Genomic DNA, 13,404 nt, shown 5'->3' with positions numbered 1-13,404 from the left:
TCTGATTGGTAATGTCTGTGCCATCTCAGATGTTAAGTATTTTTCACGTTACCCTTGCCTATGCGTGCTTAGTCACTCAGTTGTGTCCAACTCTTTGCAACCCCATGGACTATAGCCCATCAGGCTCCTCTGTCCATGGGATTTTCCAGCCAAGGATACTGGAGTGGGTTGCCATTCCCTTCTCCAGGGGATCTTCCTGACCCAGGCCTCCCGCACTGCAGGCAGATTCTTTACTGTCTAAGCCACCAGCCCTTGCCTATAAGCATTGTTAAAGCAGCCACCCTGAAGTTAACTTGGACACTGCTTGGACACCAGCCCCAAATGGACAGATATATCTGATTCCATGTGAAGACAGATTTGGGTCAGCCCTCTCAAGCTGCTCTGGCCAGAGTCCTCCAACCAGTCTCCTTGCCCCTCCATCCCTGACCACCTTGGGTTGCAGCTCCTGCTACTTGGCCCCTGGAACTCACTTCCTCTAGCAGGGCCCTGGACCCTTGTCTGTAACGTGCAGCAGTGTACTCTGCTGCTCTGGCCTCTGAAGTTGATGTCCAAGTGGTAACATATGGCAAGCAGCAAATACCGTTGACCTTCTGCCTACTTGTGGTGATTGCCAGGCAGGATGTCACACTCTCCTTTGCTTGGATTATCCCAAGAGGAGCTCTCCCCATGGGTTGCGTGTATCCAGACGTTGTTGTTCTAGCTGGCAGGCCCAAGATCCATGGGATCTTTATGTTGTATTTCACCTGTAACCCAATTGCAATACACCAGTGTGCAATGACCATGGTTGGGAAACTGGAGCAAAGGAAATAGAACAGTAAATGATAACACTACCTATTATTTATCAATGCATGGTTTACAATGCTTTCACAGTGGACCTCATTTATCCCTCAGAAGAACATCCACTAAAAATTATCTTCCCATTTTACAGAGTAGGAAATAGATTTAGAAGAGTAAGTTGCTCAGGTTGACATGTTAAGTCCACCCTTCCCTGACTGGGGTGCCTCAAGGATGTACACATTGGTGGGCTGGATTAAATGATGAGTTACTAGAGTGACAGCTGTACTTTCAAGTTTGGGGGGAAATTTTTTTGTTTTCTCGTTTTTTGGCTGCCCCTAGAGACTTGCAGGATCTCAGTTCCTGAATCAGGGATTGAACCCAGGCCCTGGGGTGAAAGCCCAGAATCCTAACCATGAGGCTACCAGAGAACTCCCTGGGGAAATTTTAACTGGTAAATAATACAAAGTATTTGGGAATTCCCTGGTGGTCCAGTGTTTAGGACTCTGCGCTTTCACTGCTGAGGGTGTGAGTTCAATCCCTGGTTGGGGAACTGAGATCCTACAAGCTTCGTGGCCAAGAGAAGGAAATAAAATATTCTTATGCTAAAATAAACATGTATTATCAAATGGAATGAAAACCTTGCATAAATTTGCAAGATCAAACATGAAACACCAAAGAAATATTGTGCTTCACGGAGGGCACACCTACGGGGGATGGGGATGAGTTTTGTCTTCTACCTGCAATGCAGGAGGCCCTGGTTTGATTCCTGGGTCAGGAAGATCCTCTGGAGAAGGGATAGGCTACCCACTCAAGTATTCTTGGGTTTCTCTTGTGGCTCAACTGGTAAAGAATCTGCCTGCAAAAAAAGAAAAAAAAAAAAAAAAAAAAGAATCTGCCTGCAAAAAAGGAAAAAAAAAAAAAGAGAATCTGCCTGCAATGGGGGAGACCTGGGTTCAGTTCCTGGTTTGGGAAGATCCCCTGCAGAAGGGAAAGGCTACCCACTGCAGTATTCTGGCCTGGAAAACTCCATGGACTGTATAGTCCATGAGGTCACGTAGAGTCAGAGACTAGTGAGAGACTTTCACTGTCACTTTCAACAATGATTGAGGATTCACTACTAGTGGACCCACGTTTTTTTTTAACTAAGAGTTTGAATGCTGCAACTAAAGTCCCTGCATGCCACAACTAAGACCAGGTACAGCCAAATAAAACAAACAAACAAACAAACAAAAAATCCACCCCCCAAAACATCCAGGGAGTTAGCAAATGGGTGCCTGGAGCCCAGGGCTGGGATCTGGGTTGTGAATTATCTGCCCCTAGGTTCCTACTCTTTGCAACCTGAAGGACTGTAGCCTGCCAGGCCTCTGTCCATGGAATTTCCCAGGCAAGAATATTGGAGTGGGTTGCCATTTCTTCCTCCAGTGGATCTTCCCCACCCAGGGATCAAACCTATGTCTCTTGCTTCTTCTGCACTTGCAGGCAGATTCTTTGCCACTGCACCACGTGGGAAGCCCTAGGTGAAAGTGAAAGAAAGTAAAAATGAAGTTGCTTAGTCGTGTCCGACTCTGTGCAACCCCATGGACCGTAGCCCACCAGGCTCCTCCATCCGTGGGATTCTGCAGGCAAGGGTAGTGGAGTGAGTTGCCATTTTCTTCTCCAGGAGATCTTCCCATCCCAGGGATCTAACCCAGGACTGCCGAATTGTAGGCAGACGCTTTGCCGTGTGAGCCACCAGGGAAATCCAGGTGAAAATGGTTATCTTAGTATTGGAAGAGATTGCCATCAGAGAAGGAGCCTTCAGAGAGCAGGAGAGTGAGCAGGGGCACACCTATCAGAGAGACCCCTCTGGAAAGTTTAAAGGACAGGCATGTTCAGTAGCAGTGAATGATGGAGAGGTTGGAGTCGTTATTGCATAGTGCTTAGCATATAACAGGCACGCAAATATTTGTGAGGAGAATGAAAGAAAAAAAAAGGTAAGATAATGATATGTTCAGGACAAGCCATGTGAAAGAAATGGTAGAATCTGGGTAAAAATGTGTTAAACTAAGAAAGACCTATACTCTATAGCACAGGCTTCCCCAGGGGCTCAGCGGTAAAGACTCTGCCTGCAGTGCAGGAGACACAGGGGATGTGAGTTAGATCCTTAGGTTGGGAATATCCACTGGAGGAAATGCGACCCATTCCAGTATTCTTGCCTGGAGAATCCCATGGGGTCGAAAAGAGTTGGACACGACTAAAGCAACTGAGCACGCACACACTATATAGCATGGGGAACTCTATTTAATACACTGTAATGACCTATAATGGAAAAGAATCTAAAAGGGTGGGTATATGTATATATAGCAGCTGCCCTTAGGGCACAGTGGTAAAGAACCCACCTGCCAATGCAGGTGACTAAGGTTCGATCCCTGGATCAGGAAGATCCCCTGGAAAAGGAAAAGGCTGGGTCCTCAGCATGGATTCTGCGGAGTCTTAACCACTGGACTGCCAGGGATTTCCCTAATGTGTGATTTTATTTAAAGGGACCAATTTAATGCAAACTCCAGCCTTTCCCATTCAATCTCAACTTCTAGAGATTAAAAATATATAATACCATCCAATGGCTCCATAACTTCATTACAAATAAAACTTTTTTTTTTTAACCAGTGGACTCACCTCTCAGGGGCTTCCCAAGTGGTGCAATGGTAAAGAATCTGCTTGCCAATGCAGAAGACAAAGGAGACTCAAGTTCAATCCCTTTGTGGGGAAGATCCCCTGGAGTAAGAAATGGTAACCCACTCCAGTATTCTTGCGTGGAAAATTCCATAGACAGAGGAGCCTGGCGGACATGATTGGGCACGCACTGGCCTCTAAGTCCTTTTTAGAAAAAGTTATTTAAGAAAGACTTTCTGCTTCCTGAGACTCCCATTCAGACATTTCTTGGTACTTAAAAAAAAAAAAAGCTCCAAGTTCTCTCGCTTAGAGAAAGGTCTTTCCCCTTCATATCTTTCAGGTTTTAAAAGTATTACTCTGGGAGAGGAAACTGCCAAGGGCCGGATTCTAGGGGGCGCATACCCACCGGGGGCAGTGCAGTGGACGTCAGCCGGGAACCGCGGGACTAGTTCTATTTACCGAAAGAGCTAGAGGCCAAAGTTCAGAAAAGGGTGAAGGGAAGCGAGCGGCCGGGTCCCTGGAGCCCCTCCCCTGCCCATGATCCCCGGGCGCCCCTGCACTTTGAGCCTGAGGCGGCTGGGGCTCTGGCTGCTGCGGGGACCAGCGGGGCGGGCAGGCGGGCGGGATGCTGCGGCTGCTGGCGTCCACCTACGCAAGGGGCCTGGGGGGTGGCTGGGGCTCGCGGAGACTGGTTCCCGGGGGCCGAGCGCGTCCGGTCGCGGGACTCTGCGACCTCAGCCGCCGCTTGAGCCGCCAGGCCTCCGACGCCCCCCGGAACCAACCCCCCAGTTCCGAGTTCGTGGCCCGGTCGGTGGGCATCTGCTCCATGATGCGGCTGCCGGTGCAGGCCTCTCCCGAGGGGCTGGACGCCGCCTTCGTCGGGGTGCCGCTGGACATTGGGACTTCCAACCGGCCTGGGGCGAGGTAAGGTCAGCAGGATTCGGGGACACGTGTCGGGCAGCCTGGCGGCCACCGTGCATACAAAACTCATGGAGAGGCGCTTTCGCTCACCCGGAGTGGAGTTGGAAGTCAGGGTCAAGCCCCAAAGTGCCCTTTGGGGGCAGGGAAGCAGGTCGATTTGCCTCAAGTAATCCCAAGGGCTCAGCACGTGTGTCACCCATTGGTAAAGAAAGAGGGGGTTTAGGGATCGAGACTTCTCCATTCCCTGGCCTAGCTGGGATGGTGGCTGTAGGTACTTCCGGTTTACAAAAGCAGGGGACATTAAATTTGAGAACAGAAGCTGGCTGCCTTTTCCCAAAACCTCTAGATATCACCTGACTCAAAGTTTGCTCAAAATAAGGCAGGTTTTTTTGGCTGCGCCAAGGTGGCATGCCTGATCTTATTTCCCAGCCCAGGGATGGAACGGGCTTCCCTTTAGTGGAAGCGCAGAGCCTTAACCACTGGCCCGCCAGTAAAGCCCGCCAAATAAGGCAGTTTTCTTAAGATCAAGTTGTTTTTGTTTAGAAGCTGAAGTCCTGTTGAACTCTTTTGCTGCCCCATAGACTGTAGCCCGTCAGGCTCCGCTGTCCCTGGGATTCTCCAGCCAAGAATACCAGAGTGGATTGCCATTCCCTTCTCAAGGGGATCTTCCCAATCCAGCGATCCAACCGGAGTCTCCTGCTTTGGCATGTGAAGCCAATCTTACCAAAAGTCCTAAGATTAAGTTAGAAGAGGTAAAATCGATTTTCCTAATAGTTGAACATGAGCTATTTCTGACTCAGCTCAGCAATATTCCAGCTGACTACTGATCTATTAATGCCACCTTTTATTAAATGCCTACTGAGTGCAAGTTGCTTTACATAGATGACCTGATTTACTTACACCAGCAGAGTAAGGTAAATGTCATTATTACTTTACAGATTAGGAAACTCAAGATCAGAGAGATTAAGAAATTATCTAATGACATTTAGTAAATTGGTGATGGGTGGCCTTCTAAATCTGTGCCTTTAATCTCTTCACTATATAGGCCAGATCAGTGGTTCCCAGGGGCTTCCCTGGTGGCTCAGATGGTAAACAGTCTTCCTGCAGTGCGGGAGACCCTGGTTTGATCCCTGGGTCAGGAAGATGCCCTGGAGAAGGAAATGGCAACCCACTCCAGTATTCTTGCTGTGAAGATCCCATGGACAGAGGAGCCTGGCGAGCTATAGTCCATGGGGTCACAAAGAGTCAGACACAACTGAGCTTTGAACTTTTGAGTGGTTCTCTGCGGGAGCATCCGGGTGTGTCTCTCCCCCCAGAGGCCACGTTTGGCAGAGTCTGGATGCGTTTTTGGTTGTGGCAACATGTGGGAAGGGGTGCTGCTGGCATCGAGTGGGCAAGGACCAGGGTTGCTGCTTAACATTCTACAATGTATAGGACGAACCCCAACCCTGCAGCAAAGATTCATTCAGACCCAGCACAGAGCCTGGAAAGCTCTGGCCCAGGGAGAGCCTCTCAACCTTTAGGGATGGCTCACAGAGTGACTCTTCCTCTTCCAGATTTGGACCCCGACGGATCCGAGAAGAATCAGTGCTGCTGAGGACTGCCAATCCTAGCACAGGAGCTGTTCCCTTCCAGTTCCTCAGGGTTGCAGACCTAGGCGATGTGAATGTCAATCTTTACAACCTTCAGGACAGCTGCCGCCTGATCCGAGCAGCCTATCAGAAAATCGCAGCAGCCGGCTGTGTTCCTCTGACCTTGGGTAATGGCAGCTGCAAGGCGAGTGTAGTTCTCTGAGCTCAGGGTTTATTTATCGTTAGCTGGAGTACAGTTACTTCTCCAGGGCAAACCACTGTGAATATGGAGACAGAAGGAAAGAGAACATTTTTAGTTCATTTATTTTGGCCCCTGGGGAGAGGATATTTACATTTTTTGGACTAGTAGGATGACAGGGATGGGCCGGGGGAAGCAAGTGAGGCATTTACCTTAGTGCAAAATTTAAGGGGTTCCTAAAAAGCCAACAATATGCATAACTGATTTTCCCTTTTTGCCTCATGCTCCAGTAGGGCTCAGAATAGCACAATTACTGATCCTATCTTTTTTAAAATTTTATCATGGATTCTTTTTCTTGCACTGATTTTGAATTTTAAAAATATTACATTAAAATAGTATTTATCTTGATGACTGAGTAGTTCTGTCTCTGTCTTTTTTTTAATGGCCTTGCAGTTTGCAGGATCTTAGTTCCCCAACCTGGGATTGAATCTGGTCCTAACCACTGAACCACCAGGGAATTCCCCAATTACTGGGGTTTTTTTTTTTTTTTTCAAGTGTTCCTTCAATTTTGCATCCTTCGGAAAAAAAAAATTTTTTTTTTGCATCCTTCAATTTATTCCTTTAATTTTAGCAAGTGCCTCTACCCACCTCACCTTGTCCCAACCCTTGATCTTGTGCCTGAAGAAAGCTGCTAGCAGGGGCTTAGTTGTGGCTTTTTAAACTATTTCAAGGATGTTGTTTTAATGACTTAATTTGTGAGAACTGCAAGGGGGCCTTTTTTTCTCTCATCAGCGTCTATGTTAATCTATAGGGCAACTTTCTTCTGACCCTCCCCCTCCATCCTGCTCCACTCTCACTGTAGCGTTTCTCTTTCGGTTCACAAATAGTCAAAATTGTACCTTTTTCTAAATATCCAGTTGGAATTAAAAAATAATTTTATTTCTTTATTGGCTGTGCTGAGTCTTCGTCGCTGTATGGGCTCTTCTGTAATAGCAGCGAGCAGGGGCTACTCTTAGTTGTGGTGCACAGGCTTCTCACTGCGGTGGCTTCTGTTGTTCCGGAGCAGGGGCTGCAGGGAGCAGGGGCTGTAGGGAGCACAGGCTTCAGTAGTTGCAGCACGTGGGCTCAGTAGTTGTGAATCCTGGGCTCTGGAACATAGACTCAATAGTTGTGATGCAAGGGCTTAGTTGCTCCGTGGCATATGGGATCTTCCCAGACCAGGGATTGAACCCATGTCTCCTGCATCGGCAGGCAGATTCTTTACTACTGAGCCACCAGGGAAGCCCTATTTATTTTACTGGGTGCACCATTTGGCATGTGGATCTTAGTTCCCCACCCAGGGATCAAACCTGTGTCCCCTGCAGTAGCAGCTCAGAGTTTTAACCACTGGACCACCAAGGAAGTCCCTCCCAAATTTATTTTTGTCAAATTAGAGGGCCTAGCCTGCAAAGCACAGTGGTAAGGAGTGGTTTCTGGCTGTCATGGTTTGAAATCTCAGCTCTACCTTTCACTAACTGTTCATGCTTCATTCCCTTATCTGTAAAATGGGAAGAATAACACCACCACCTACCTTCTTATATTGTCAGAGGCATATAACTAAGGTGCATATAAAGCATGCAGATTTGTGACTGGCATGTTTTAAGCTTCAATTATAATAGCTTTTGTTATTATTAATAATTATCAATGGTAATACTTTTCTAGGCCTGTACTGTCTAGTATGGTAGCCCCTAGCCATAGATGGCTATTTGAATTGCTATAAAATAAAATAAAATAAAACATTCAGTTCCTCAGTTGCATGAGCCACATCTCCAGAGCCAATGGCTAGGGCCCACCATGTTGGTCAGTGCAGATACAGAGCATGTGTGTCACTGCAGAAAGCTTACCTGGGCAGAGCTGGTCTGACTATTTTCCCCATAAGCCTTAATTTTGTTGTTGTTCAGTCACTCAGTTGTATCCAGATCTTGCCACCCCATGGACTGCTGCTTGCTCAAATTCATGTCCATTGAGTCAGTGATGCCATCCAACCATCTTGTCCTCTGTCATCCCCTTCTCCTTTTGCCTTCTATCTTTCCAGCATCAGGGTCTTTTCCAGTGAGTTGGCTCCTCGCATCAAATGGCTGAAGTATTGAAGCTTCAGCTTCAACATCAGTCAGGGTTGATTTCCTTTAGAATTGACTGGTTTGATCTCCTTGGTGTCCAAGGGACTCTCAAGAGTCTTCTCCAGCACCACAGTTTAAAAGCATATATTTTTTGGCACTCAGCCTTCTTTATGGTCCAACTCTCATAACCACACATGACTACTGGAAAAACCAGAGCTTTGACTATATTAAAGCTTAAATTATAAGCCTTAACTTAATTTTCTCTTATTTAAAATTTTTTTTTTTTTTTTTTACTCTTTGTCCACACCATGTAGTATGTGGGATCTTAGTTCCCAACCAGGGATTGAATCCAAGACCTCTGGCATTGGAAGCATGGAGTCTTAACCACTGGACCCCAGGGAAGTCCCTTAATTTTCTCTTTTAAATGACAATGTAATGTCAGGCATTTAGTGGCCATTTTTTCATCACTGAACAAGATCTTATTTTAGCTATGGTTGTAGTTCTTCCAGTCTAATTGAAAAGATGGCAGAATTGGGCAAACTGAAGATGGTTCTAGGTGATATATGGTCCTCAAATCTTATTCCAAATCTACATTACAAACTGTCTTCTTTTTTTTTCTCTTTGAAGGTGGAGATCATACAATCACCTATCCTATATTGCAAGCGATAGCAGAAAAGTAAGTCCCAAAAGGCGGAGCCCAAGCAAGGTTTCAAAATTCAGGAGCTGGAGAAAGAGTTGCTTGCTGCTAGAGGGCGTCAGGTGACTTCTGCCGGCTCAGGTTACTGGGAGTGATAGGAAATTCCCCACTGAGTTGTTTCTATGGATCAAAATTAACGTCGCGCTCCAGGTGTGTCTGTCAGTCACCAGCTGGGAGCCAAGACAATTTATTATTAATGCCTTGGCCACCCTCGCTTGCCCTAGATCTGCTGTTATGCAGGCTCAGCGTTTGCCTCTGTTTTTGGAAGATGAGCCTTTACTGAAATACACAACCCCAGTTAACTTGCTTTTGTTTTGCTTCAAAGGCCAAATACAAATACTGACAAGCACTGTGGTGTTTCTTGCTGAGGGGAGGCCCTGTTTTTTCCTGAAAGGCCCCCTTTCCCAGAAGTTGAGGAGATGGATTTTTCCAGTAGTGAAAGTCTACCAGGCGTTGACTAATTTTGGTTACTTTGAGAAACAGACAGATGGGCGGAGGTGATGCTGCTCCAGAATTCATATAGAGGAGAGATATGTGGGTAGCCTTCTGGCTGGGGGTGGGTGGGCCCAAGTCTTTTCTTGAAGCTATGTTAGCCTGGCATGGATTTGGATTGTCTGTTTATTTTGGGTGGCTGGCAGGGTTGATGGAAATTATAGAGAGCTGGGGGGAAGCTGCTTCTTGGTACTGCAGTTGAAGAAAGGGTGGTGTTGATTTGCTGAGCCTTCACATGAGCTCACCTGAGTCACCACCCTATCTTCTCATCCCACCTAGCACTCTCTGTCTTTAAGTAAAGAAAATTGTGGGTGAGAGGTAGAGAGGGTCAGCTAAAGCACATGACTATTGTCTGCCTGATTCCTCTGAGCTTATTTTTCTTCTGAGATGCTCAGGAATTTGAAATCAGAAGCCAGTTGCAAGGCTGGTAATTGATGCCAGATTTCCTCCCCTCTATGACTGTGAGTTGTCACTAGGATTTGGTGGCCTGGAGGGTGGCTGTGTTTGGGCCCCACTGGGAGGCCTGGCCTCTCAGCTGCCCTGTTGTCAACAGGCATGGTCCTGTGGGGCTGGTGCATGTGGACGCTCACATGGACACAGCAGACAAGGCCCTAGGGGAGAAGCTCTATCACGGGACCCCCTTCCGCCGATGTGTGGACGAGGGACTCTTGGACTGCAAGCGTGTGGTGCAGATTGGCATCCGGGGCTCTTCCACGACGTTGGATACCTACAGATACAGCCGGAGCCAGGTGACAGACCGAAAGCCCCTCCTGCTGTCCCAGCCTCTCACATTGCCTTCCTCTCCATCGGCCACTCAATGGTAGCTATGGATTCAATGAGGTTCTGCTGATCAAGTTCACAGAGTGGGGACGGAAGCTGCGTTTGCATCATGTGGAGCAGAGAGGAGCAAGGGTGCTAGCTGATGAGGCAGATGATGCCTTATCGCTGGGGACGGGAGACAATCAGAAACAAACCAAGCCCTTAGATGTTGCTGGCTTGGAAAAGAGCCAAGGAGGTCCAGACCCAAATCAATGGGTCTGATATGGGGATGACAGTTCCCTCCTCATGGAGACTGAGGGTCAAATGTGAGGTGCATGTAAGTTGAGAATACAGTGGGCCCATAGACAATGCCTTGTAAATACTTCAGGCCCAAGTGTCAAACTTCTGCTCCAATTTCTACCTTTCCAGGGCTTCCGGGTGGTCCTGGCTGAAGACTGCTGGCTGAAGTCACTGGTTCCTCTGATGGGGGAAGTGAGGCAGCAGATGGGAGGCAGACCCATTTATATCAGCTTTGATATTGATGGCTTGGACCCTGCTTACGCCCCGGGCACAGGGACACCTGAAATTGCTGGTCTTACTCCTAGTCAGGTAAGGAACTCCACCAGTGACACTTTGGGGGTGAGGACACTGAGTCTCCCACTTTCCTGGGACTTGAATTGAGTCTTCAGGAATCTGATGGGATTTTAAAATCAGAGCACTTGGGCCTTTACTGTTCTCAGGGCCGATCACAGGTTTGGATTTTCCCTTACTGATGAGCAACTGATATTGGCAAGGGCTCTCATTTTCTGGGATATGATAACAGTCTGTTATTTGGTCTTTCTGCCTCTGGTCCACCTGTCCATGGGGATAGTATTGTAGTACCCCCTGTTAAGCACCACATTTTATTTTTTGGGGGGTTCAATTTAAAATATATGCACAGTGGAATGAACCACCTCCCAAGGTAGTTCAGGAATTTTGGAAACCCTCAAATAAAGCTTTCATAGGTGTGCTCAGCATGCACACAGGGAGGCAGAATTGGGGTATGATTATAACCAGAAGGAAAGCTCTAAGGTGTGGACCTTTGTTCTGTTCACTCTTCTTGGAACTGAGGATAGTGTCTGACATATAAGTAGGAGGTACTCACAGATACTGGAGTAAATGAATGAAGACTGCTTGAACCTAACTGATTATCTTCTATCCTCTCAGAAAGGAGGATGGTCATACCTGCCTCTCTCGAAGCCTTTCCTGGTTCCCGCCAGTTTTCTAGAACACACTCCATTCCTCTGCTTGGCATCCTTTCAGCTTTTCACCTGCAAAATGGAGGCAAAGTGGTGCTCTTCCAACCACCCCTCTCACTTATCCTGTCTTCTAACTACAGTACTTCTTCCATCATGGCGCCTCCGCACGTGTCTTTCCTTCTGCCTGGGCCACCCTCCCCCTGCTCCTGTGTTCAGTCAGTTCTTTGAGCTAAATGTTTTCACCTTAGAGGGGCCTTTCCCCACCTCTGAGGTTGTCTTCCATGAAACTGTCCCTGGTGCCAAAAATGGGGACTGCTGCCTAGATGCATGGCACTGAAGTGATTGGTTAGCTGGTTTCTGATGATACCACGGGCCTGTTGGTGAGTGAATGTTTATTGAGGGAGAGCGACAGTTTCAAGTTGAAGGGGGGGTTCTGGGTTGGGAGAAATCCATGGAGGCCTCTACTGGTGGCTTTCTGTTGTCAGTGGTTACCATTGTGGACAACTCAAACTTGATCTTGGACAGGCTCTGGAGATCATCCGGGGTTGTCAAGGCCTAAATGTGGTGGGTTGTGACCTCGTGGAAGTTTCACCACCCTACGATCCTTCTGGTGAGTAAGGGAGATAAGTGTGATCTGTAGGCAGCTGCTAGTTTAAACCGTCTTCCTCTAATTAATAAGTAGATGGATGGGTCCTTTTAGACAACTCGGGAACCTACTGAGTATGTCCTACAGTGAAGAAAATAGACCTATTAACGCACACTGTACAGATGTGAGCTAATGAACCCTAACAGAACCCCTGGGAGGCAGCTAAGGATTAGTAGCTGGCCCCACCCATCAGCAGAAGAGAAACCAGCCTGCAGTTCAGTGATGGGGTGGCACAGTGCCATTCGCCTTTGATATTTCATTGAAGAGTGAATTCTTAAGGCACAAATGATATTTATAAATATTAATAAACTGGGAGAGTCAGCTGGTTTAGAAGAGAGATTCAAAGCAGATGCCATCCCAATAATTTTAATGTAGCAGTTTACAGACTTGGGCCTATTAGGTTCAGAGGATAGATAATAAATACAATACACAGCATGATGACAGGCTTTCCTCTGGGGAAATCTGGCCTGAGTAAACAGAGCCTTCTGAGTTTTAAAACACTGTTCCTGAACGGTGCTGGATGGAGGGAATGCCGGGGAGTGCATGCCCACGCATGGTCAGGGGGCGCAGGCAGGGCGCTGACCTAAGGCAGTGGAGTGCGCGCTGCTCATGCTTGGGTTCCACTTCTGTAGGAAACACAGCCCTGGTGGCAGCTAACCTGCTGTTTGAGATGCTGTGTGTTCTCCCCAAAGTGACCGTCGTCTGAACCTTGTCCTGTGATGCTGCAAGATGTAACCACAGCTTGCACAGATGCTAATTCTCCGGAAGCACTTGTGTGCAAGCAGAATCTGAGAACTGAAGAGCTCATGCCAATAAAACATTCTGCTAAAAATGTCATTGGTAGCTGTAACCATCAGGGCATTCAGTAAAACTAGAATCCAAACAGCCAATATTCCTCAGGAGTTTGAATTAACTTAAAAAAAAAATATGCATTTGTGCTGTTTTTTCTTTTTTTTATCCCCCCACGTTTTCTTTTAATCCTGGGGACACTGAGGCATGTACTGATTAAGGCATTGCCTTCACATAGCCTGCTGATACCTTGGACCCAATAAAAACCCACTGTCTGCAACTATGCAGGATATAAAGTTTGTGTTAATATATACATATGTGCTAAGTATATGTGCTAAGTCACTTCAGTCGTGCCCAATTCTTTGCAACCCCATGCACTTAAGCCCCCCAGGCTCCTGTGTCCATGGGATTCTCCAGGCAAGAATACTGGAGTGGGTTGCCATTTCCTTCTCCATGTTTTTCCTTTGAAGAATGGTGATGGAGGATGAAGGGGAGAGGGATGGAGAATGCAGTTTATCTATAATTTGGAGGAATGAAATGAAAAAATCCTATGAAATACTGTAG

General features: G+C 47.2%; 1 protein-coding gene across 1 annotated transcript; it reads left to right on the top strand.

The window, feature by feature from the left end:
- Positions 1 to 4,039: 4,039 nt before the first annotated feature.
- Positions 4,040 to 13,123, top strand: AGMAT (agmatinase (putative)). Its single transcript, XM_020873781.2, has 7 exons — positions 4,040 to 4,353; positions 5,907 to 6,109; positions 8,847 to 8,895; positions 9,962 to 10,157; positions 10,597 to 10,776; positions 11,931 to 12,015; positions 12,684 to 13,123. Exons 1-7 carry the CDS (start codon positions 4,055 to 4,057, stop codon positions 12,755 to 12,757), a joined length of 1,086 nt encoding a protein of 361 aa, XP_020729440.1. The 5' UTR covers positions 4,040 to 4,054; the 3' UTR covers positions 12,758 to 13,123.
- Positions 13,124 to 13,404: the final 281 nt, after the last annotated feature.

This window comes from Odocoileus virginianus, chromosome 11, assembly GCF_023699985.2.
Source record: "Odocoileus virginianus isolate 20LAN1187 ecotype Illinois chromosome 11, Ovbor_1.2, whole genome shotgun sequence".
Taxonomy (NCBI): domain Eukaryota; kingdom Metazoa; phylum Chordata; class Mammalia; order Artiodactyla; family Cervidae; genus Odocoileus; species Odocoileus virginianus.
The sequence above is the reverse complement of the archived record's forward strand: the minus strand, read 5'-3'. Positions and strand labels throughout refer to the sequence as shown.